This window comes from Rhineura floridana, chromosome 16 (assembly GCF_030035675.1).
Source record: "Rhineura floridana isolate rRhiFlo1 chromosome 16, rRhiFlo1.hap2, whole genome shotgun sequence".
Lineage (NCBI taxonomy): Eukaryota > Metazoa > Chordata > Lepidosauria > Squamata > Rhineuridae > Rhineura > Rhineura floridana.
In genome coordinates, this window is record NC_084495.1 from 15,043,613 (window position 1) to 15,070,772 (window position 27,160).

The 27,160-nt window shown below is 42.3% G+C and overlaps 1 protein-coding gene across 7 annotated transcripts in view; it reads left to right on the plus strand.

Annotated features, from left to right (window-relative positions):
• Positions 1-27,160, plus strand: part of TENM1 (teneurin transmembrane protein 1) — an 897,331-nt gene that overhangs the window by 807,989 nt on the left and 62,182 nt on the right. For all 7 annotated transcript variants that reach the window (XM_061598133.1, XM_061598132.1, XM_061598131.1 and 4 more), the window contains 2 exons: positions 6,487-6,719; positions 22,358-22,512. In XM_061598133.1, coding sequence (XP_061454117.1) covers positions 6,487-6,719; positions 22,358-22,512 — 388 coding nt within the window. The remainder of the gene's footprint in view (positions 1-6,486; positions 6,720-22,357; positions 22,513-27,160) is intronic.

Below are 27,160 nucleotides of genomic sequence, written 5' to 3' on the forward strand. Positions count from 1 at the left end.
ACAGCTTCCCTAACTGAGCTGACGGAAGTGGTCTCGGAGGTGTTGCTGAGATCCCCCAGACTATTAGTACTGGGGGATGTCAACATCCATGCCGAGGCTACTTTGTCTGGGGTGGCTCAGGACTTCATGGCCTCCGTGACAACCATGGGGCTGTCCCAATATGTCAGTGGCCCAACACATGTGTCGGGGCATACTCTAGATCTTATTTTTGCTACTGGACATGGAGATGGTGATCTGGATGTGGGGAGTTTTACATCTCTCCCTTTGTCATGGACAGATCACCGCTTGTTGAAGTTCAGACTTACAGCGGCCTTTCCCCTCTGCAAGGGTGGGGGACCTATTAAATTGGTCTGCCCCCGGAGACTAATGAATCCTGAAGGTTTTCAAAGGGCTCTGGGGGATTTTCCGGCTGATAAGACTGGCGCTCCTGTCGAAGCCCTGGTTGAAATGTGGAATGCGGAGATGACCCGGGCTGTTGACACGATTGCTCCTGCGCGCCCTCTCCTGTGTAGAGCTCATACAGCTCCATGGTATACTCCAGAGCTGAGAGCGATGAAACAAGATAGGAGGCGGCTTGAGCGGAGGTGGAGGCGAACTCCTGACGGATGCAATTGTGCACTGGTAAGTGCCTCTACTAAGTTGTACTTAGGAGCGGTGAGGGTGGCGAAAAAACAATATTTTGCTGCCACTATTAAGTCATCTCTTTGCCGACCAGCGGAGCTCTTTAGAGCTGTCCGAGGGCTACTTCATTCTGGCCCTAAGGACTTGATAATGTCATCGGTAGCCCGCTGTAATGAGTTTGCTGGGCACTTCCAGAATAAGATCTTATGCATCCGTCGGGACTTAGACTCCCAGTTTACAGCAGTTGATCCGAATGAGGTGTCCGGAGCACAGTCTTGTCATGTTTTATTGGATGAGTTTCAGTTGGTTCAGCTCGAGGACGTGGACAAGGTGCTTGGACAGGTGCGTGCTACCACTTCTGCTCTAGATCCTTGCCCTTCTTGGCTAATAAAAACTAGCAGGGATGGAACAGCCGGCTAGGCCAGGGAAGTGATTAACGCCTCTTTATGAGAGGGAGTGGTCCCTGGCCGTCTGAAAGAGGCGGTAGTGAGACCACTCCTGAAAAAATCCTCCTTGGACCCTGAAAACCTTAACAACTATAGACCAGCCGCAAATGTTCCATTCCTGGGCAAGATCCTGGAACGAGTGGTTGCTGGCCAGCTCCAGGCGCTATGGGATGAAACCGATTATCTAGATCCATTTCAGTCGGGTTTTAGGCCCGGTTTCGGCACTGAGACAGCCTTGGTCGCCCTGTATGATGACCTATGTCAGGAGAGGGACGGAGGGAGTGTTACTCTGTTGATTCTCCTTGATCTCTCAGCAGCTTTTGATACCATCGACCATGGTATCCTTCTGGAGAGGCTCGTGGAGTTGGGAGTTGGAGGTACAGCCTGGCAGTGGTTCCGCTCCTACTTGGCGGGTCATCTCCAGAAGGTAGTGCTTTGGGAACATTGCTCGACACCGTGGGCTCTCCAATGTGGAGTCCCACAGGGGTCAGTTCTGTCTCCCATGCTTTTTAACATCTACATGAAGCCGCTGGGTGCGGTCATCAGGAGTTTTGGAGTGCGTTGCCATCAGTACGCTGATGACACGCAGCTCTACTTCTCCTTTTCATCGTCTTCAGGTGAGGCTGTTAATGTGCTGAACTGTTGCCTGGCTGCGATAATGGACTGGATGAGAGCTAACAAACTGAGGCTCAGTCCTGACAAGACTGAGATGCTGTTGGTGGGAGGTTTCTCTGATCAGATGGTGGATATTCACCCTGTTCTGGACGGGGTTACACTCCCCGTGAAGGAATGGGTTCGTAGTTTGGGAGTATTTTTAGATCCTTCCCTGTCACTTGAGGCTCAAGTAGCCTCGGTGGCATGGAATGCGTTCTACCAACTTCGGATGGTAGTCCAGCTACGTCCCTATCTGGACAGGGAGGACCTCACCTCAGTTGTCCATGCTCTGGTAACCTCTCGATTGGATTACTGCAATGCGCTCTACGTAGGACTGCCTTTGAAGACGGTTCGGAAGCTACAGCTTGTGCAGAATGCGGCGGCCAGACTGATAACGAGGACCAAGCGGTCTGAACATATAACACCTGTTCTGGCCCACTTGCACTGGCTACCAATATGCTTCCGGGCCAGATTTAAAGTGCTGGTTTTAACCTATAAAGCCTTATACGGTGCGGGACCGCAATACCTGCTGGAACGCCTCTCCCGATATGAACCTGCCCATACACTACGTTCAACATCGAAGGCCCTCCTCTGAGTTCCGACTCATAGGGAAGCTCGGAGGACGATAACAAGAACTAAGGCCTTCTCAGTGGTGGCCCCCGAACTGTGGAATAGTCTTCCCGATGAGGTGCACTTGGCGCCGACGTTGTTATCTTTTCGGCGCCAAGTTAAAACCTTCCTCTTTTCTCAGGCATTTTAGTTTTTTAGTTTTTTAGTTTTAAATATGTTGTAATTGATCTTAGATTTGCGGATTTTTATATACATGTCCCTTGCACTGATTTATTGGATTTTATTGTGTATATTTATATTTCTCTGTTGTACACCGCCCAGAGAGCTATGCTAGTCGGGCGGTATAGAAATTCAACAAATAAATAAATAAATAAATAAACTACTGTTGGAGACAGCATGCTTCTGAATACCAGTTGCTGGAAACCTCAGGAGGGGATAGTGCTTTTGTGCTTAGGTCCTCTTGCGGGCTTCCCATTGGGGCATCTGGTTGGCTACTGTAAGAACAGAACGCTGGACTAGATAGGCCACTGGCCTGATCCAGAAGGTTATTCTTACGTTCTTATGACTGCAATGCCCACCCAAATCAACAACATAGGACATATATATATTGCGTTTGTACAGATATTTTTCAAGAGAACAAATCCTTGAATTGTGAAGAAATGTAAAATGTATATGGAAGGCCAGCAATAACATATGGTGTGCTGGGGTGTCAACACTCACTTGACATTGGTTGGTTGTGTCATTCTGCTTACAGGGTGATAGAGGAGGAAGGACGAAGCAGCTGGGAGGTTGGCATGATACAAACACATCAGTGCCAGATTGGCTCCACCAGTGCATTTGCACCATCCCAATCTTGCCTCCTCCTTGCCCCTCCCTCTCTACATCCTGGTAAGCAGCAGTGACATCATGCTCAGTCAGCAGTTTACTTAATGCTGCTGCCCCATCGTGCCATCCACTGCTCTTGCACATACCACCAAGACTTTAATTCTTACAGATGAGATTCTACTAACACAAGTTAAAAAATGAGGACCGTCGTGTAGAAAAAACAACATGCAACAATGAGAGGTAAATTTTATCAAAAATCTACAACATGGCCAGGGAACATGTGGACCTCCAGATGTTGTTGGATTACAACTTCCATCAGCCACAGCATGACCAATGGTCAGTGATGATGGTAGTCCAGCAACATTTGGAGGGCCATAGGGTAGCCATGCCGATCTTCAAGACATTATTAAAATATGAATGTGAATGGAACAAGTAGAAAATTAAGTGATAAACTGGGCACAAGGTCTATAGATCAAGTAAGGCAGCCTTTCCCAACCAGTGTGCCTCCAGATGTTGTTGGACCACAACTCCCATCTTTCCTGACCATTGGCAATGCTGGCTGAGGCTGATGGGAGTTGTGGTCCAACAACATCTGGAGGCACACTGGTTGGGAAAGGCTGAAGTAAGCCCTAATCTTATTATGTGTGGAAATATGAGCCCTCTACAGATGTTAAGAATGTAGAGATCTTGGTATGTGTTGGCCCCACCACCAATCTTGCTACGATAAGCAACAAGGTCTGAAGGGAGCTTGTACATGTGTTTGCCTGAAAATATTTGAAAATCTCTCGTGGATCATGAACCACTAATGGGAATTGTAGTCGAAAGCATGGGGAGGGCACTAGGTTAGCAAAGGTTGTATTAATATTATACTTGATATTACAGTCCAGTGCAACCTCCTCACTTGGGTGGACAGAAACATGCAGAAGCCGGTCTGGAAAGGCTTACAGGTTGCTGCAAACTATGGCAGGAACACAAGATCATATTGTCTGTATAACCAAATTGTCTTTGGTTGGGAATACTGTTGCAAAAGGGCTTGTTCCAGTTGTTTTTGTGAGAATAGAAGCCAATAAGCTTTCCTTAAGTCATGCACTAATCAAAAGTACATTTTTGAGAAAGACCACTGGAAAAGGAATGAATATATCTGAAGACTTGAGAGCTCTTCCACGGCATTCTTGAGTTAATATGTAAAGCTGCTCATCAGCAGAAAGCATCGTTCAAGCGCCCTGAGTACATGCTACTTATTTGTCATTTGATAATGATTGTTCTTTGAGTCGATTGCTTGTTTCTCACAAGCTCATTCCACCACAATTGAAAAGCTTTGATTTGAGCCAACGTAGCTTTATCTGAACCACTGGGGATCGCTGTCATTATGTTTGTCGGTTTGTGTGTCCCTCCACAAGGAGGGAGCCCTGAAGCTGCACGTCAGACAGCCTGAAGGACCCTAACAGTACATGAGAGTGCATCACTCCAAATAAGCTTCACAAAATGGTTAGTGGTCATAATTCTACTTGTTGGAAATGAAAATTAAACACAGATAGTCATTCCCAATGGCAACTGGTTACTGGACAAACATTAAGAGATGAATTAGGATAGTCCCAGGATTAAGTCTGAAACTTGACCCCGTTATTTCTTCTTTACATGTGCTGGAAACATTTAAACTAAAGTTAGAGACTGCAAGAATACATCATTCAAAAGAAATAAAAGAAGAAATAAAAATCTGTCCCCTTAAGTCAAGGGTGGAGAACCTCACACCAGGGGGGCAAATGTGACTCTCCAGACCATGCCTCTCACTCTGTGCCATCCTCAAATGCCTTTGCCTGGCCGGATGGTGTTCTTGAACTGTCATTATGGCTCTTGCTTACCTGAATGGAGATTGCAGAAATGTGGGTGGGTGTCAGAAACCTTTGACTTTTCCATGAGTTAGAATATAGCTTCCCAACCAAGAATTTGGTTGTTTTCCTTGTTTTAATACATCAAACAGCTACCAAAAATTCTTAGATTAAAGGCTGGAATATAAAACCACAAAAGGAGTTTTTTCCCCCATTGATAGCACCCCAGTTGTTGAGTTCCTGAGGCAGGGAAGTTCATCTGGTGTCTACAAGTCAAGACATTTTACTTGACTTTAGGCATTATATTTATTCAGATTTGGTCAGAAAGGAAACTAAAAGTTTGAACACTGTTATCTAGATTGGTTCTGAATTTGTGGTAATTTTTTTTAAAGTGGGGTAGGGTTTTTTTAGCAGCATTTTAATTATGTAATTGGATTTTATTGTAAATTCTTATTGTGAACCACTCTGAGATATATTTGCACGAAGGGTGTTACACATCCGTGTGCCCTCCATCAGTGTGAGGAAAAGCACCTACATCAGCCACCAGCATACTTGTTTAGAAAGAGAAGCTCTCTATTCCTCTCCTCTGTTCAGAACAAAAAGGAGGGTGAGTGTTCTAATCCTGGTATCCAATGAAATGTGAACATGTTTAAGGGGGTATGTTCAATATAGGAGAGGCCAAACCAGTGCAGAAAGGAGCTGAGCAGGAAAGGTAAACAGTCCCTCATGCCTTGTAGGTTATTCAGGGGGTGTTTACTGAGGCATTTTGTGGGTGCCATAGGAGGTACTGACGGGTGCAACATTATGAGAGGCATTGTGAATAACAAAAATAAAGGCTGTAGAATATAAAGACTAGTCATAAAAACCATTAAAAAGATCTTAAGAAAGAGCTAATGTAAAATCTTGTGCAAATGGAAGAATGTTCCTGCATTTTGGGTCATTTTGTGTACGCAAAACTCTTTTGCTAAGTTAGAAACCTCCCTTCCATGAGCGAAAGAAGCTTTCTGCTACCAGAACAATCCATGCCAATGTATTTATCTTGACAAAAAGTCACTTCAGTGTGTCAATTATGGAGCAGTAGTTCACACCCCTTTATTTTGGTAGTACTTGGTCTTCGACTATTACCTTATTGGCAATGCATTCAACAGAAAATAATTGATGGTGTCTTACAGAAGAACAATTTCTCAGTGTAGGAAGAGGGATCTGTAGCCCTCAAGATATTGCTGGACTCCAACACCCATTGTCGCTGACCATTGGCCATACTGGTTGGGGTGAATGAGAGTTGGACTCCAGCAACGTTGGGATGCTGCCGCAGTCCTTTCACGTCCACCTAGATTGGCTTGTAATGCAGCCACTTGTCTCTTTTATATAACTTGTGGATTTTATTTTGAATTGTACCACTTAACAATTATATAAAAATGATGACTTTAGAAGACAAAAGCATCAATATTTATTTATTTATTTATCCATCCCAGGAGGAAATAACAAAGACTGATATACATTTAACTAATTTTTATTTTGTCTTTTCTCTTTCTCAATAGCACAAGTCCAGCTCACAAATACTACCTAGCCATGGACCCAGTATCAGAATCCCTTTACCTGTCAGATACAAACACCAGAAGAGTTTACAAAGTGAAATCTCTCAGTGAAACCAAGGATTTGGCAAAAAACTATGAGGTAGTGGCAGGAACAGGTGAACAGTGCCTTCCGTTTGACCAAAGTCACTGTGGAGATGGAGGATGGGCTTCCGAAGCGTCACTTCACAGCCCCCGAGGTAGGAGAATTACAGAAACAGAAAGAATTGTCCTTGAGTGCAGCACTTAAAATGGGGATAGTCAATGTGGTGCTCTCCAGAACTTGTTGGGCTATAATTCACATCAACCCCTTCTTGTATGCCCGGTGGCCAGGGAAGTTGGGAGTTCTAGTCCAGCAATATCTGCAGATTCCCTATCCCTGACAATCTTTCTTTCATTGTGTGAAATGAGCCCTGAGCCGCTAGCTGAGTGCTCATGTGGATGTTCACACCTTCAATAAGAGGCAGAACATCTTTCATCCGTTTGAACTTGTCCATTCCAGTCATCTTTGTCATTGGAGCAAAGGAAGTTGCCTTATGCTGAGTCAGACTAATGGGCCGTCTAGCTCAAAATGGTCCACACTGACTGGTAGCTGCTCTTCAGTTTTTCAGCTCCACCTGGGGCTTGAATCTGTTGCATGCAAAGCATGTGCTTTATCAGTGCAGACCACGCACATTTGGGTTTGTTTTACTCTGTGTACATTTACTCCGAACAGAACACCACCAAGTTCAATTAGACTTCTGAGTTTCAGCGTGCCCAGAAAGGATGGGGAATCTGTGACCCTGCAGATGGTGTTGCATAACTCCAACCCCCATAGTCCCTAACCATTGGCCATGCTGACTAGGACTGATGGGAACTGGAGTTAAGCAAGGAGCACAGGTTCCCTGCCCCTGGTATATGCTGTGTTGAAATTTTTTCCAACTTCCCACACACACACACATGCAACTATTGGGAAGTTATTGGTCTGAAAGCTGGTGCAAAATTCAATGGCACAACTGCTTACTGGGACAGGATATCGCCAGCATGTTGCCACGCTGCTGAAATAATTGCTGAAAGCAAAACTCAGCTGGTTTTGGTGTATAAAGCCCAATACAGCTTGGGATCAGGGTACCTGAAAGATAATCTCATCCCTTATATAACCAGAAGGTCACTGTGCTCAGCAGGTGCGGGCCTCCTGCAGATACTCATCTCATCATGAGGTCCTGTCCACACAACATAGTAAGTGGACCTTCAGTGTTGTGGCACCTACCCTTTGGAATTCCCTCCCCTTAAATATTAGACAGGTGCCATCTCTGTTTTCTTTTTGCCACCTACTGAAGACATTCCTCTTTCAACAAACCTTTTTAAGTATTCCAGTGCCCTTATCCCAGTCTGTGTCTATGTTGGAATTGCTTTTTTTTTTTTAATTAAAGATGGTTTTAAGATGTGAAGTTTTTAAGATGCTTTTAAAAATGTTTTGCTTTTAAGATGTTTTAAAGACGTTTTTAGTGCTTTATTGCTTGTTTGCCACCATGGGCTCCTTTTGGGAAGAAGAGTGAGATATACATTTAATTAATTAATTAATTAATTAATTATTCTCCCTCAACGAATGAGAAATAAATTTAATAAATAAATAATTCTCCATCAATGAATGAGAAAAAAATTGCATTCAAAAATTATCAAAAGGAACAGAAATTTTCAGGGCAATGTTAACGGGTTGGGTTCTAGGGAGGTGGTTGCACCGGTGATTCAATTCTGTATCTAAACATTTGATGCATTAAAGACACAATTCAAAGAGATTTTGTCGCTCTTGGATTTGTGGGTAAGACCAGCTATGCATTTGAACTGACATTAGAAAGGCACTCAGTTGTGTAGGATGCTGTCCCTCATTAATACGCAGTACAAATAATGTGGAAAAGAGAATACGCAGCACCTCATGGGAGGGTGCTGGAATTCTTGCAAGAGTGGAGTCTTGCTGAGTTGCTTCTGGCTTATTAGCCTCCTAGTGTACTGCAAATGCCTAATTAATAGCTGTGAGGGAAAGTTTAGTGTGTGTGTGTGTGTTTTCATTCTGGCTCTGAAGTAATAAATGAAGGCTGTAGATCAGTAGAAAGTTCAAATTAACTGAGAGACAGAACAATGTCCAAGGCACATTAAGAACTCTCATTTGAAAACTAGCTATCAAAATATTGCAATTATAGTCAGAGTGACTTTAACACACTTTTAATGATGGAAAGTAAGTGTGAAATAAATACAAATAAATGTTAATCATCAGGTGGGTAATTAGTGCAGGAAATAAAGTCTAAAGAGGGGCAAAATTAAGGATTTTAGGTCTTTTTTGCAAGGAAACGAGAAGCAGTGTATCATTGCTGATTATATCTAATTAAAAAGCTATTATCTGTTTTGTCTTTTTGCCACCTACTGACAATTTTTGCCACCTACTGACTACTGGTGTCAGTTCCTAACATGGAGTTTTGAGATTGCCTATGTAATTTCCAAAAACAGCACTATCACCATCTAAGTTGCACTGTGAGCCTTAGCAACAAATCGGTCAGGTAGTGATAATGATTACCTCCAAATAGTCTAGGAGACATTCATAATATTGCACAACAGAATGTGTGTGTGTGTGTGTGTGCCTATTTACTTATTTGTATGAGATACATTTCCAAAAATTATTCATGAAACAGTGACAACAAATAATCTCTGATTTCTGTAGAAAGTATAATAAAATGCTGGTTTTAGATGGGGGGGAAGTATACACTCTTTGTGAAAACATTGCCTTTAATTGAAGTTCTTGATCCAGGCTACATGGAGTTGTTGATGGGGGGCTGAGCAGGTTCACTAGACTGGTTGCCTGGAAATATGCCTGTTCTGAACAGGTTAACACTACCCAGTAAAGATCAGGTGCTTGCTAAGGGGTCCTCATGGTCCCTGCATTGCTCCTGCATCCCAAGTGCTGTATACTGTATTCATACAGAAGCAGCTTTCCAGGTGGGGTAGTGTCGCTATGCTAGCTTTATGGCAGGTAGCTCGTTGTTTACCAGGAGGGAGAGGGAGAGGCAGCAGGGAGGTCAGTGTGATGCAAACACTCTGGCAGGCAATGGTGGCTGGTGGCTCTGATTTCAGCGGGGCAGTGGAATCCGCTCCAGCTTTTAGTCCAAACTTTCAAGGAGCAGTCCTACTGGAATCCACCCTGGGATTTAGTCTGAACCTTCAAGGAGTTGTCCAAAGTGCTCAAACCTATTCCCAAAATTAGCTTCAGCACTTTGGAAAGTTCCTTGAAAGTTCGTACGAAAACCCAGAATAGATTCCATTGTTTCACAGACATGGAGCAACCAGCCACCATTGCCTTCAGGAGTGACAGATTTGCTCTGCTGCTGCAGGTGCACTGCACCAATCTCCCCACTGGCTTGTCCCTCCCCCAGGAAGCAGAGTGACGCGCCTGACAGGAATTTAGCATTGTGGCTCTGCTCCACCTGGCAAGCCGCTTCTGCTTTTATATGTTGTCAATATCCAGTGCTGGAAGAATGTTCCCTTGCTGCTGTCATCCATGCTCTGTAGACTACTGTAATGCATTGTACATAGGGCTGCCTTTGAAAATAATATAGAAGCTTCCACTAGTGCAGAAGCAGACAACCCACCTCCTCTTACCAGGAGTAGACTGATGTTTGCATATAGCACCCAATTTTGAGCCATCTGCCCTGGTTGCCAGTTCATTTCTGGGCTCACTTCAAAAGGCAGTTGATAGTGCCAGCTCATTCTGGTTCTGTCCCCATGCTCCTCCTCCTACCTGCTCAGTTCTATAAGGGGGAAAACACCGAAACTAAGGTGGAGGAAGCTGGGAGGCAATCCCAGCCCTTGGCTTTGTTGCAACTATGAAGGCAAGCAGTTGAGGGTTGCTAAGGATGGACTGGGATTGGTGGGGCAGTACCCTATTTGCCCAAATGGACATGCCTCCGCTGGGCAAACCCTTAGCCTCTGGGAGTTTCAAGTGGGCAAAGATAGTGACTGCAGGAAAAAGTATAGTTTGGTAGAAAGCAAATGTGTTTTTTCTAGGTGATCCAGGAATGTACTTGCAAAAGTCAAGACTTACAAAAATATTTAGTGAATCAAGCCAGCCACCGTACATGCATCTTGTTTGTGAACCTTGCTTTGCTCTGATGTTCTCAGCTTCTCACTAAGCATATGTATTTTCACGCAACAGGTGTTGAATGGTATGATTTCATGGTCTGCCTAATTCAAGAGCATACAAAGACAAGTTTGCTCAATTTGCTCTTATCCGTCGTGTACTCTGAAAACAGTATTTTTAAAAAAAACCGAGATTGCAAACCTTTAAACTCTAAATCAGATGCCTCTTATTTTTAGTTGAGTATCATGGCATCCTATAAATAAGTAATTACATAAAATTGCTTTAGTAGTTTCTCGGTGGTAGCTTTAATTAAAGGTGTTTGGAATGGATGGAATGCAATTTGTTACAACCGTAAAATTAACCAATTGGATCCACTTTTCTCCTGTTTAAAAGTTTTATGAGAAACTGCAAATTCTTTCCAAATATACTTGGCATGTTTTCTTTTTATCAGATCTCTCCAATAGTTATATATCTTTATGTGAAAATGTTTTGGAGGGTGAATTAGAAATGTAATATAACTAAAGTTATTTCAAGTAAACGAACAGGTTATTTCAGCTGTAGTTGAATTAGAAATGTAACCTAACTGAAATAACACAAAAACGCAATGTGTCATTAACGTTTATTCTGAAAAGGAATGAAATTCTGAAGTTAATTCTGGAAAAGAATGCAAACTACAGATTATGCCTATTAACTTCATGTATACAAATTCTCCTTTCATATCTGATTTTGGGGGGGGAGAGTTTAAACTTCCTTGGGTAACTGATAATTGTATGCATTGTCTACTAAGAAGTAAGTTCACTAGGGCTTACTCTCATATAAGTGTCTATAGGATTACAAGCATAAGCAATTTTGTCTCATGCAGAAAATGTGATGTCTTTCCTAAGAGGGACACAGTTGCACTTTGAGGCATTTCCCAGATATGATAAGGGACAACTCTGAACATGATTCCCCAATAAGAGGTAGCATGGTGTAGTGGTTAGAGTGTCGGACTAAGGATGTGGGAGAGTGAAGCTCATTTGGTGACCATGGCCAGTCACTGTCTTTCAGCCTAACTCAGGGAACCTTTGACCCTTAGATGTTGCTGCACTATAACTCCCATTATCCCTAGCCACTGGCCATGCTTGCTGGGGCTGACAGGAGTTGTAGTTCAGCAACATCTGGAGGGCCACAGGTTCCCTATACCTGGCCTAACTTATAACACAAGATAGTTGTGAGGATAAAATGGGGAAGGGGCAAACCATAAACACCATCTTGAACTCCCTGGAGAAAAGAAATGTAACAAGTAATAAATAACCTGCTGCTGGGGTCAAAGAATAGGGTAGTGTGGTTTGAGAAGGCTTGGAGCGTTAAAGAAGCTGTTACTTCAGCACTGGAGCAAGCAAAAAAGACCAATAATTGGGTGTTAGAACAAATTAAACCAAAATTATCACTAGAAGCTGACATACTTTGGACACGTAATGAGTAGACCTCATTCACTAGAAATGACAATAATGCTTGGAAAAACAGAAGGGAGTAGAAAAAGAGGAAGGCCAAACAAGAGACGGATTGATTCCATAAAGGAAGCCAGAGACCTGAACTTACAAGATCTGAACAGGGTGGTTCATGACAGATGCTCTTGGAGGTCACTGATTCATAGGGTCGCCATAAGTCGTAATCGACTTGAAGGCACATAACAACATTTATATCTCAACTTTCATCCAAGGAGCTCAAGGTATCAAGGTATCAAACATGGTTTGTCTCCTCCCCATTTTACCTTCACAACAACCCTGAGATACAAGTTAGCTTAAGAGATGGGAATGTGTTAAGGTTACCCAGTGAGCTTTGTGGGTGAATGGGGGTTTGATCCGAGCCCAACAGTCTAATTACTGTGCCACACAGTTTGAACCCTGGGAGGGCTTAAACACAACATCACGTCTCATTTGGCCCTTATAATAGGGGAGGAGCAATATTAATTACAATGTTGATGGTATAAATTGTAACAATTCCACTAGTTTATGAGAACAAAAAAGGAAGCAACATTGTAGGTCACTTTAGCAGTTGTGCATCAGTTGTCTCAGTTCTATTGACTCACATGGCAGAATGACAGCTTTAGGGAACCTTACTATATTAAGTAGTTTATGGATTGCACCCACATTTCTAAACCTTAAAATACTGCTGGACACAACACCAAGATATGATTTACTTACAGGTTTTTCCTGTGTTAGTAGGAAGCTGACATCAATTCTACCAAATGTTAGGAGTCAGAGGACCTCAACTTTGTGAAGAATTTGCAAATTTGTGTAGAAAGGGAGGGAGATGAAGTCACCAAAGCACAATGTTCACTAGTGTGGTGCTTTATAGGGGAGGGCTACGGCTCAGTAGTGGAGCATCTGGTTTGCATGCAGAAGGCTCCATGTTCAGTCTCCATCATCTCAAGGTAGAACTGGGAATGTCCCCGTCTAGAACCCTGAAGAGTTGTGATAATATCCCTTTAAGAGGTTTGTTAAGTTTTGGAGGGCATTCCTCTGGCTGTGGTAAGAGGTTGTGGTTGTGGTAAGAGGCTGGAGTCTCAGCAGAGATCAGACTATGGAAGGTGTGTGAGAGGTAGGGATGGGCGAAAATTTTGATTCCGTTCACATTGCAAGCCAAATTGATCATATCTGCACTCTCAGAAACAATATGAATACCGAAACACAGCCAATATTTGCACTTATTTGAAGTTTGCACTGCAGTTCTTCAACCAATGTTTACAAAAATTTTATTTATTTATTTATTTTATTTAATTTAATTTATATACCGCCCTAAGCCTGAAGGCTCTCTGGGCGGTGTACAAAAAGATAAAATGCACATATTAGGGGAAAGTTGGGGGGGGGATGACTATATGAGTGAAAATAACATGCAAAAATGCATTATATAACGAGAAATGGTTTGCAAAAATGTGTACATTAGTCAAAGCCACCTACAACTATGTGTTTATTAGGAGAAATTCTCTAAAATGCTGAATAATTTTCATGAGGATTTTTAAATAAAATCCTGGGCTCCTGCTGGGAGGAAGGGCGGGATATATATATATATACAGATTGCTGCAGAAATGTGGAAAATTTAAGAATGGAAATATGAGAAACCAAAGGTGACATATCTTTCCATCCCTGCTGAGAGGCAATTAGCACAGCACAGCACAGCACAGGACTATGTTAAAGTAAATATTAGTACTATTTTCTGTTAAATAAATGAAACTGTCATGGAATTTACAACTAGGTTCCTTTTGGAGGAGACTTAAGGACGAAGCCAAAGACTGGTTTAAGGTTATTTAGTCAGCCAAGTGCTTAGCTGGAGCAAAGTACAGAACTCAACTAAAATGGTGGTCAGATACAGACATATATATACCCCCACATTCGTCATGACCATGGCAACAGTTACATCCAATTGTTCTATGCTACAGTGATGCTCTGCCCCCTGTACCAGCCATCCTCCTCTACATTCCTGTGATATCAGTATCCTTGGTACATATTCAGTCTATTACAACAGTGCTATTCACTATTGTCTACGTGACTCCTCTGCTTACAGGGAATGGCAGTCAGAATCAATCAGAATCCTCCTCAAAACATTACTTAGGAAGACTGACATGTATCTTTACTGGTGCATCTGAGAGAGACATCACAAGTCATTGCCAAGCAATGTAGACAATATTGAGCTATATGGACATACAACACATTTTCAGTAAACTGAGCACATGATCACGTCCAGAGAAATGGCTCAGATAATACATTTGTGCAAAAACAAATAATGTGAACCACTTCACAGATTGTCCTGCTTGCAATTCTTTTGGATTACAGAGATTGTAAAGAAGGCAGCCGAACTGCACCCATTTCTTCAAATATTGCATCTAATGTAATGAGCTAGAACTCCCATCAGCCCCAACCAGTATGCTGGCGAGGGCTGCTGGGAATTGTAGTCCAAAACATTGGGAGAGTACAGGTTGGCAAAGGTACTAGAGCATGTCAGCTCCTGATTCAGCTAGACTGTCCTCTCCCTTCTCTGCCACTTAACAGCAGTTCATTTAGAGAAACTAAGCATTCTGTACGTGTGCGCACGCGCATGGGCGCACCAGGGTCTTACCTACTTTTGCTTTTATTTATGAGTTCAGTATTTTGACATTATTTATCCTAACTTGTTCCCGTGGATCCATTTGTTTCATTTAAAAAAAAAAAATCACTTGTAAGGACTTCAGTGGAATTGTAGCATCTTCTGCGTTTTCCAGGCCACTTTGAGGCCTTCTTGTTGAAAGCAAGGCACAGATCTTCTCAGTAAAAATAGATAAAGAAAGTTTGAAGCTTTCTTTGTGACCCATCACATCCAGTTGCTTGGTTCAGTCTGAAGGGACAACGTATACTGGGTCAAACCAGTGGTCCATCTAGCATGGTACTGTGCCTGGAAGTGGCTTTCCAGGGTTTCAGGCAGGAGTCTTTCCTGCCTGAAGATGTTGGGGATTGATCCTGGGACCTTCTCCATGTGAAGCAGATACACTGCCAACTGAGCTATGGATCTTCCCCCAAGAATTAAAAGAGGACTTCCTCATACATATTCTCACTTACTTTTGTTTTAAAGTTTCTGAAGAGTGAGATTTGAAGAAAACCAATCCCTGGTTTTAAAGCTGGGTAGGACAATGTCCTGATTTTTCTATACCTGTTGAAATCCTAATTAGGCTTGTACTAAGCAGACATATGGGGGAGGAGGAACCAGGGCCAATCTGAGGTGGAGCAACAAATAGCTCCCCCTCTGCTGAAGTCAAGGTGTCTAGTACCCAAGGCTGGCAATATTATTTTGGCCTCCGAGGAAGAAAAGCTCACAGGCATCTCCCTGCCTCAGAATAAAAAAAACCAATTTCAATACATTAAGGTTAAATAATTAACCAGCCCTTTTATAACACTCAAAACCAGCTGCCTGAGGTACCCACCTCACTCCGCCTAATGACAAGGCCAGCCCAATTAATCACCCACCTTCCATTTCTCTGGAACATTGGTTGCATGCAGATTGGGACTCTTCAAGAGGTATTTGTCAAATGTAAAAGAGCTCAGACAGCAGATCTCTCAACTCACCTTTGTTGGCTCATCCATTTCTTTGAAGTGTTAATTTGGTCTGCCTCTTAGACATCTAATCTTGTGCAAGAAATTAAGTTGAGGAACTCTGTAATTAATTGAGTTTTACCTCCTGAGGAAATTAATTTGATTACCCTCCTGACCCATGGGAATCAGTTCAGTAGTGGCTCGAGAAAACACATGGTTGAAGACAGCCTTTGCCCGGATGTTTTAGACAACAAGTCCCATCAGCCCCAGGCCTCTCCCAAGAGTGGGCTGTCTTCAAAAAGTGGCTATGGAATGCTGACTGCTGGGGACAAGGGATGAAAAACCAATGGAGGAGTGGAAAAGAGTATCCCAAATTACTACAGACTAGATTACTGCAATGCACTCTATGTGGGACTGCCCCAGAAGCTGAAGCTTGTGCAAAATGCAGCAGCTTGACTGCTCACTGGGACAGAATATCACCACCATTTTACGCCATTGCTGAAAGGATTTCACTGGCTGCCAGTTAGCTACCAGGCTAAGTTCAAGGTGCTGGAAATGGTGAACAAAGCCCTATAAATCTTGAGATCAGGATATCTAAAAGATTGTCTCAACCCTTATATACCCAACCAATCACTCTTCTCCTGCAGGAGAGGCCAGATAGCATCTCATCCGGAGGTCCATGCCACGCAGCATAGGAAGCAGACCTTTAGTGTTGTGACACCTACCCTTTAAAACTCCCTCCAAAGGGACAACGTGTGTTGTCTCTGTTATTTTTTTGCTGCCTGTTAAAGACCTTCCTTTTTCAACAAGCCTTTTAAGTGAAGATTTGTATCCCAGTCTGTATCTGGATTGGACTTGAAATTGAATACATTTTTTTTAAAAAAAATTGTTGATGTTTATATTAAATTGCTGTGCGAAGTGATTTATAAATGAAATCAATTAATAAATGGGCATGCCTGGCTGGCTGGAATCTGAACAGAAGCAGCCCATGCTGCCAACATTTTGCTGTAGATTCCACTTGTTTTTACTACCCCCAGGTGTGGAGTACTTCTAAAGCTCTAAGAATAGGATTTTGAACAAAGTGCATGGTCTGATCGAGCAATAATGTTACACTTGTTTTTTCAGGTACTTCTGGCTGTATAAAAAGCTTCCTATTTGGTTAATCTTACTTTTCCTAAGCTCAGACAAGCCTTTATGGCTATTTCTTTTCAGACTATGCTATCAGCCATGATTTATTGCTGATATCCTCGGGCTCAGTGCAGATGCCTTTGTAAAAATGCTGAGATAGAAGATCTTCCACATTACACCTTGTTTTGTCCTTTGTACTTGGAACCCCACTTTAAGTTACTGGATACTATTTTATTGGGATTGTACTTGAAAAGTTATCATTGCCAGATATAGCCTTTTGGGGGGAGGTGACTTACAGGGTGTCTGTTTTCCTCCGGCTGATCCAAAGAGCTGTGCAAAAGTGCTTCCAGGGATAACTATAAATTGCCATGGTAATGCCCTGATTTGATGATAATTTTATCATTCATTTTATTGCTTTTTTGTCCTTTTTATTGCTTGTCTTTCTTCCCCCTATTTTTATTATTTGCTTTTTATCCTTTTTATCTGGCTTTAAATTACTATTTTATATCCATAGTATTTTCAATATTTGTATTTGCAAATAAGAGTTTTGTGTACTTTCAAGCCCCTTTGCATTTTGCAAAGGCCTTTGGCCATAGGCAATAACAGGTTGACCTGACCTGACTTCTAGAGTGAAGTTTTATTCATGGCCCACATCACACAGATATTTAACAAGCTCTGCCCTGTGATAATAAAATGGTGTCAGCATTCTCAGCATATTTTCAGCACTTGTGGATGGCTTCATATCTCTAAGTCACAGTCATGTTATGTCGAGGGGTACACTCATTTTAGAACATGTCAAATTCAGTTGATTCCATCTCAGACAGATCTGCAGAAGCCACTGGCAGAATGTATTTATTTATGTATTTGTTTATTTATTTATTACATTTATATCCCAGTGTTCTTTCAAGGAGTTTAAGGTGGCATATATGGTTCTCCCCCCCATCTGATCTTCACAACAAGTCTTGTGAGGTAGGTTAGGCTGAGAGGCAGGGACTTACACCAAGATCAACTTGTGATCTTCATGTCTGAGTGGAGATTTGAATCCTGGTCTCCAAGGTCACAGTCCAACACCCTAACCATTAACACCACATTGGCTTTATATTGCACTACATAACACACATTGGCTGATAAGTGGGACCTGCAAGAAAATGTTGCAGTGTAGAGTGCTCTTGTTCAGGATGCCAGCCAGTTACTCATGCTTTCTTTCAGGATACTCCGTTCCATTTCCCCTCCACCCCCAGTTTTACACACATACACACACACAGAAATAATCAGTCTTCATTCCATGCCCAAGGATGATGATCAGTCCTTTCTGAATTGTTTTGGAGTTCCATCCTTTTTTCTAAAGATTTTTTGTACTTCTGTAAACCTTGCCATTTTCCCAAGCCTGCTAATATCTCCTTTCTTCTGTGGATGGTGCCATTTTGCCCCCTACATAAAGATCTATAATAAAAAGTGAGTTCATATTATTGTGAAGGATTTAAACTCGAAGAAGTTCAAATTGGATTGGACTTGAGGCGCCCTTGTCTACTTATGCATAGTTAACATCCTGATGCTGCCAAATGCCTTTCTTTTGTGGTCTGTCTTGGTATGAGATAACACCACCCCATTCCATTTAGTAGCGTATTGCATGTTAGGGGTGTGCACTGGCTTTTTGTAGGTGCCAAATAACAAAGCAAACTGGGCTGATTTGAGAGTCTTCCACCCCCCTCCTGAGTTGAAGCTTGATGTCAATACCCCCAAGTCAGATCAACCCCCCCACACACACACATACAAAGCCTCATGTTATACTTTTTTGTTCTGTTTTTATGCTTTTCTGTACAGTATAGTTCTATGTTTTCTTATAGATTGCTGTGTTTCTCTAGGTATATTGGCTTTCCCACAAAGTTGTCGTAAATGTTGCCTGAAATGTTGTTTCAGAGTTGCTGTTTTTGTTTTTAAAAAGGGTAAACACTTCATTTAAGGTTTTGGTTTTTTTAAAAAAATGTACATTCCTGTATTTTAACAACAACAACAAAAGCCCCTCAGAACTTTTCAAAACTGTGCAGGCAGAATCTTTACACAATCTCACATTGTAAGGCTCATTGGGGTGTGGGGATGTAAAGGCCTATCAAAGATCTCTACAACCTATTGAAGGACACATGCAACCACTGGAATGGGAAGACTGGGGTGAATTTGCAAAGTTCTTAAATATGTACAAGCAGAAATACGTGCTTAATTATTTTAAGGTAAGAAAGAACAAAAGAGAAATCCCTGTCCCTCTCCAACCATAAGGGGTTAGGAAGCAAAGTGAATCCCATTTACTGGCCCCTGGACCCATTTGCCTGCAGTTTGGTAGGCTTAACCCGCTCTAGACTCCTGTGCCTATAAATTTCATCCACTTTGACCAAAAGGGGAGAAACGTTATAGCCTTTTTCAGATTTCTCCATTATAGTGAATGTGAACCACAGAGGTTTGTTTTATATAGAATGGCTCGGAACACAGAACCACAGATCAAAGGTGAAAGTGCGCAGAGTGACCCAGAAACAGGTCAGAGTTGTTGTTGTTTTAAAAAAGACAGATACGTGGCCAATCTTGGGGACTGTGCATACCATTTTCACATGTGACCTTAGATGGGCAAGGGTGAATCATGATGTTACCAACTTCTTTGCCTGAAAGAAACTTGCTGGGTAGTTATATGGCTTCCTACCCTGCTCTCATGGTCCCTTTTGCCCATCATTCCATAAACAGAATGTCATTTGCCTTTTTATGTTTTAGGGTTCCTCTGTCCTCTTCTTATTCAATATCCTTTATAACTGTTCACTGTCTCTTTTAATTGAGATTGGAGAAAGTGATTTATAGATTTCCAGTCCGCAAGCAAGTTTATTGACCCAGTCACCATCCCCATAATGCCACTCCCCATTTCTCCATAAAATGTCAATCCAGCAATTGTTGCTTATTGTTACACTCCACATTTGCTTGAATCACTCTCCTGGGCACTATCATTTCTCCTTTATACATTGTTAGCATTTTTGTGATGACTCCGTTTTGCTATTTGAAAAATGTTCTTCATAATGTGTGCATGAGATGACAGACACAGCAATCCCTGTGGCAGCCAAATTGTTTATGTCCTTTTTTAGGCTTCCTATCCTCCTATCTTAGTCTGAATTGTAAGGAAACAAACATTGGCATTAATCATTCTATGGCATAGAATCTGGGTCAGGGATGGGGAACCCATGACCCTCCAGATGTTGTTGTACTTCAGTTCCTATGGATCCCAGTCAGCATGGCCAGTGGTGAAAGATCATGGGAGATGGGGTCCAGCAACATCTGGAGGGCCATAGGTTCCCCACCCGTGATGTATGTCAAGGTTTGTACCTTTCTGAATTCTATATAGGTAGAGATGGGCAAATCTGTCAACTTTAGCATCTCTCAATTCTTCATTTTTTAAACTTAAGTTCCACTCTCCATTTTTCCACACCTGCACACAATTTTTTAAAAAGTCCTCATGAAAATTCATTAGCATTTTTCTGTGTACACATTTCTGTATTTTCCCCTAATATACACTTTTTTGGAAAGTGATTTCCTGTAGGCAATGCATTCTTTTCATTTTATTTTCACTATGCACTCTCTACCCTAGTATATGCCTTGTTGTCCTTGTTACTTGGCTAGAGAACTGCATTGCAAGATGGTTGTGTTTTGGTTCGTATACTGTTTTTTAAAGTGTGTGTTTCACCTTTAAACATGAACTGAATCAAATATCTTCTCCATTCCTACTTGTAGGCTAACATTACACTGCTTCTGAACGTGCCCCTTTTAATTGCATTTTCTGAAACATCCATCTTTAAACCAGCACTCAGGCAGGCAGGAATTATTTTTCATATCCTGAGTGGCATATCTTGTTTCTGCAAACCTTGGGTACATCCTTGCTTCTTTTCTAGCCCTGCTTTGGGCTTCCACTGCATCCCTTGCTGCAGTTTCCATAATTGTTCCAATTTTTATAGTATGGAACTAGAACTTTATTTAGTTTTAAAGTATCTGCCATATACTTTTTACTGTGAAGTCAACATCCATTGTTTTACCACTAAGGCATTGTTAACCCCATCTGTACAATGCAACACTATTCATGTTTACTCAGAACTAGTAGGACTTCTAGGAAAATGTGTATTGCAGGGATGAGGAACTTGTGGTCATCTAGATGGTGTTGGACTCTGCTACATCTGCCCTAGCTAGCATGGTCAATGGTAAGAGATTGTGGGAGTTGTAGTCTAGCAATATCTGGATGGTCATGTGTTCCCCATTCCTGGAGTATAGGATTGCAGCTTAAACGTTCTGAAAGCTTTGTTTGCTTTTTTTTAAAAAAAAATCTGTAGCAAATAGAGAAACGTGCTTTCAAGATGGTTCTGCTTGTAGAACTTGAACCTTCTGCTATAACTAGGGGATCTGGTTATTGATGCTGCATTAAAATAACTAAATACAATCTCAAATATAGAAATTACAAAGAATGATGGACAATGTCAAGTATAGCATAATAACCACATACCTACATAGGGAAAGGGCCATTGCTCGGTGGTAGAGCATCTGCTTTGCATGCAGAAGGTCCTGGGTTCAGTCCCTGGTGTCACCAGATGGGGATGAGAAGGACCTCCTTCTGAAATCCTGAAAAGCTGCTACCAGTCAGTATATTCAGTACTGAACTAGATTGATCAACAGTCTGACTCGGTAGAAGGCAGCTTCCTTTGTTCCTGTGCCTGTCTATCTAAGCTAATTTGATATTTGCTGGCTGAATTCTGCCACTCTGTTTTCAATGTGCTGCTCATCACCATAACATTTCCCCTTAATGTTGCAAGTATAGACATTTTTGCAAATAATTAATGTAGGTTGTATTCAACTAAGTCCTACTCAGAATAGAGACATTAAAATTAATGAATCTGGGTTAGTCATATCCATTCATTTCAGTGGCTCTACTCTGAGTTGGATTAGTGTTGAATACCACCCTATTTTTACAGTTCTTATGCTTTAAGTGTATTTGTAAACTTCTTCAAGCTGTAAGAGAGGCAAGATAGAAATATGTAAGTAGATAATAGATTGATAGATGAAATGTCGTTTCATCTAAATCAGTTTAAATCCAACTACTGATTTTCAGGCTGGACTGGAGTTTGTGTTTTCATAAACCTCATTTTTCACTGTTTCTTCTTTCATTCTTTATGACAGTAAAGCATGTTCATGAAAGCCTAAAATTTTCACTGCGCTTTCAGGGTTTTTTGTTTGTGTTTTTTTCCAGATGGATTCATGAATTTGAACACACATAAAAAAGACTAATACAATGAAAGAAAGGTTGTTTTCAAATCAAATCAGAAAAATCCATGGAACAAAACAAAAGCAGCATTTATAGCTCTCCAGATGTTGTTTGTTCCACCACAACTCCCATCATCCCTAACTACTGGCCATATTGGCTGAGACTGATGGGAATTGGAGTCCAAACAACTTCTGCAGGGCCACAGATTTGCCGCCCATGATTTATAGTTCTGATGTCAGGTGGCAGTCCGGCTTAATTTTATTCCCTCTTCCCCAATAGGTATCACTGTAGATAAGCACGGCTTCATCTACTTTGTCGATGGCACCATGATTCGCAAGATTGATGGAACTGGTGTGATCACAACATTAATAGGCTCAAATGGCCTCACATCAACCCAGCCACTGAGCTGCGATGCTGGAATGGACATCACTCAGGTAGACACTAATCTTTTTTATGCATTGCAGCTGTTCCATATGGAAACAAATTTCTTTTTGTCTGCTGGAATTACACATTAAAGAACGCCATTTGAATAAGCAGGAAGGTTTTAACCAAGTTTCTTTTATTGTTGTGCAGCAGGTGCCTGTGAAGCTTGCTCTGAGATCATTCATATAAATGTATTGTGCTGGGGAAATATGACTTCGAATGTGTCTACATATTTTATGAATGTACTTCCAGTGAGTGGTATCCAATGTTGGGTAGTACAAGGAAAATACCACTGGAGCACCCTAGGCCTTCTGGAAAGTCTCCCGCAGGTTTAATCTCCAGCATCTCCAGGCAGGGCTGGGAAAGACTCCAATCCGGTCTGCCAGACAAAGCACTAAAAAACAACCATCCTTGTAGCTCAGTGGTTGAGCCTTTGCCTTGGCTCTGTGGGAGAGCATTGCATGCGGAGGGTTCCAGGTTCAATCCAATGGAGACAGCGGAGCAGTGAGTCTGCTCCAGGTTGTAGTCTAAACTTCCAAGGAGCTATCCAAGGTGCTATCTATTTTCAAAATAGCTTCAGTGCCTTGGACAGCTGCTTAAAAGTTCAGACTAAAATCCAGAGCGGATGCCCTGCCCCACTAACATCAGACACCAGTCTCCACTGGTTCAATCTGAGGCATCTCCAGGAAGGGATTGGACAGATTCAGAAACCGTGGAGAGCTACTGCCAGTCAGTGTGGACCATACTGAGCTAAATGGACCAATAATCTGACTCTGTGTAAGGCAGATTCCTACATTCCTAAGAGGAGTCCCCAATGTGGGAAGAGTACTTGCACTCATACAGCTTTCAATGCCAACCTTTCTCTAAATGCCATCTTTTGAGAAAGAAAACTTTCCAGGTAGCTAATATAATAGTTTTAATATATGTTATTGGTATTTCTCCCTCTGTGCATGAATGTATAATTTGTGATAGATTTTAGGATGTAACCCGACTTTTCTAGAGCTTACCCAGTCAGAAACATCATGGTTTCATAAAGGGCCACTCCAGAAACACTAATTTCCTGCCACTGCATTGCTACATTTCTAGGTTTGCCAGGCCATATCTTCACAAAGACATGTTTCAGGATTGTCTCTAGCATGGCACTTCCCTTCATTGTTTCAAAATCTCTGGAATGGACTCATAGGATATTCCTTATGAAGAACACTGTCTTGAAATTAGATGCTGGGAAATAACTCTTCAGTCTCAAGAGTTGCAGCCCTTTGGATCTCTTCATTTCATCTTGGGCTTTAAGAGATCCAAAATGCATTTTTCTCTCCACCCAGTTTATGTTTAAAAATGAAATAAGCTCAAGTGCACAAAGCAGCTACATAATAAATGAAATTTTCTAAGGATGTTACAGAAAGCATAATGGTCAGTCAGCTTTTTCCCCAGACTGAAAGGAATGTGTCGAATTGTTCTGTTGCATGATGGCTGTGAAGTGTTTAAACTAGCAGAGTTAATGAGACCCTGGTGTGGCATTAAAATGGGCTTTTGATTTTAAAACAAATAGTCAACTCAAGTTTGCAGCCTGGCTCACTGTGCCTCAAAGCCAGGCTACACGTTACAGCAGCAGCCCAATATTTTGGAACACAGCTTACACCAAACAGCTGTGCAAGGGAGGTAAATTGGCAAGGGAGGGAGGAAGGTTCAAGCAGAGAAGCAACAGGCAGGAGCCGAAGGAGCTGCCTTGTACCAAGTCAGATCATTTTTATTATTATTATTTTGGCTGGGAATTGATTCCAGAGGGCTGGAGTTGCAACACTAAAAGCCTGTTTTTATAGCACAAACTAAGAGCACCTTTGCAGCAATCCCCTAGGACACCTAGACCCTTTTCACATGTACTGCTGCCTCTTGATGAAAAGGATGCTCCAGATGGCCTCTGTTCCTTTTATTTTCATAATTCAAGATCAGATTTTAAGTAGAGAGTGAATAAATAAGAATATTTTTATTCACTTCCTCTGCACCTTGGATCTCTTCAACAGCAATCCTATGCACTCATCTGTGAGTAAGCCCCAGAGTACACAATGGGGTTTATTTACAAGTAGGCATACATAGAATGCATTGTTAATCTGGCAATTTTAGTGAACTGAAAGAGCAGCATGAAGACATTTGTTTTAGCATTAATCTAACAGGTGCCGATGTTTGTCATAACTTTTCACGCTCACTGAAGCAACTTTAATTGCCATGGAATGCATGCAATCAGACTCAGATTTTGCTTGTGTACAATCTGACATACTGATGTTCAAGAAGAAAAGTTTAATCAGTGTTAATTTGCAATCCAATCAAATTATTATGGCACCCAGCGGGGAGCCCTAATCACAAAGGTCTGTAGTCTCAGCTACAAGCTGTTCAGAACTGGTAACATTCAACAGGCTTTTGTTTTTTGCTGTTGTCCTTTTAAAGCATGGGAGGGTAAACTGTGGCCTTCCCAACATTGCTGGATAACAACTCCGATCGTCTCTGACCGTTGGCCATGCTGGATGCAGGTGATGGGAGTTGGAGTCAGACAGGTGCTGCCCGGGGCTCCTACTGAGAGGAAGGGCAGGATATAAATCAATCAAACAAACAAACAAACAAACAACTGGAGGGCCACAGGCTCCCCACACCCCTTCCTCTATTTATAGGTGTCAGCTCTACACTGCATCAGCAGTGTCAGGGGGGGCTGGAAATTCCTGGGTCTTTGGCAGGGAAGGAAAGTCCTTAGCCAGCAGTCGGGTTGTAAATCTGCCAGGCTTATCCGAAGCGTACTTGCCGAGTCAGAAGTCCAGAAGCGAGGTCAGTGGAGGTCCGGGATCAATTGCCAAGGAGGTCAGTCAAAGAGATGCTGCAGGGAAACTAGGTCTACACAAAGCCACGCCTGACGTTGCAGTCAGCAACAAGCTGCAGCCAAGGTGTGCCTTATAAAGAGCAGGATGGACAGCAGGTGTGAGCCCTCAGCGCTTGGGCCTTAAGGAGACAGGCCTGCCTCTCTTCTGCCTGACCTTCTGCTGTCTACGTTCTGCAGGTGAGGGGGGAGTATCCTGTTCACTGTCTGTGTCTGGCTGCAGGGCCTCTGCTGTCCCTGGGGTGCTCTGCAGCTGAGGGGCAGAAGGAGCTGGATTCTCAGGAGGCTCCTCCGTGTCTCCTGCTGCTCCTGGGTCTGCTGCTGTTACTCCCGAGTCGTCCTCATCTGAGGAGTCCTCTGACGGGGCCATGACAATAGGTCTGATCACTGTCAGTCTTCCCAAGATCCCAAGAGAATTGCAGTCTCACTCATCTGTCAAATAAATTAAAGTTCAGAAGCTCACTGGGTGACCTCGGGCCATCCACTGCCTCTCAGCCTCAGAGGAAGGCAATGGTAAACCACCTCTGAATACCTCTTACCATGAAAACCCTGTTCATAGGGTCGCCATGAGTCGGGATCGACTTGAAGGCAGTACATTTATTTTTTTTAAGATGCTACAACCCTCTTTGCTCTTTTCACAATACACAATAATCTTTGTTTTTAGACATTTTCATCACACCAAGGGTTGAATCTGAAGAACCAAGAACGGAAGGCAAATAGCTGCTCGCACTTTTCTTGAAGAGTTTGTGTACTGGTATAACACAATTGATAGCAATGTTCATGCTTCCCTTGTGCAAGAGAAGGAATATGTTCTTTTTTTAGTTTGACATTTTCATGTCGTGCAGTAAATAATGAATTGTTGATAAACTATTAGCTTTGCTCCATTTTTAATTTACATGTTATAATGTTTAGTGCAAACCTGTCAACCAATAACATTAATTTAAAACAAGGTGTCAGGAGCATATTTTAATTTCCATTTGGTTCTCCAACTACCCAGGTTCCACTTTCCTTCGGCTAAGACCTGACTATTTCAAATGCTCTTGAAGCTCTTACATTTGATTTGGTAACATTAGTAACAGGGAAGAATTTGCAATTAACTTTATGAAAGCATACCACAAGGCTTATTTGTTGTTCATTTACAAAGCAACTAAAAATGTTTTCGGAGGGTTAGCTGGTGGCACCTTAAGGACAAACAACGTTATTATGGGATATGTTTCTGTGGACTACAGTCCACTTGGCCATATCAAGATCCATATCCTCAGAGTCAGTGTGGTGTAGTGGTTAGAGTGTTGGATTAGGACCTGGAAGACCAGGATTTGAATCCCCGCTCAGGGTCCCCCATTGAGCTCCATAACTGAGTGGTGATTTGAAACCTGGTCTTCCAGGTCATAGCCCAACATACTAACCACTATACCACACTGGCCTGTCCTACTGTCATATATGAAGTCAGATAAAGGAAAGGTGGGCATTGCTTGCCCAAAATGACCTGGCAGGCCAATCTCTGAGGTTGCCATGAGCTGGAGGTTCCCCACTCAGGCTGTTATTTTTTTGGTGACAGCAACACATCTGGAGTAATACACTTCCAGCCTTCACTGTGTCACTGGGGAGGGACCGTAGCTCAGTGGTAGAGCACATGTTTTGTATGCAAAAGGTCCCAGGTTCAGTCTCCAGGCATCTCCAGGCTGGGGTGAGAAAGACCCTGGAGCAACCATGGAGAGCTGCTGTAAGTCAGTATTGAGTGGACAAAAGTGACCTAGACAGAGCAATTGGCCTGCCTTGGAACATAAGACAGTAGA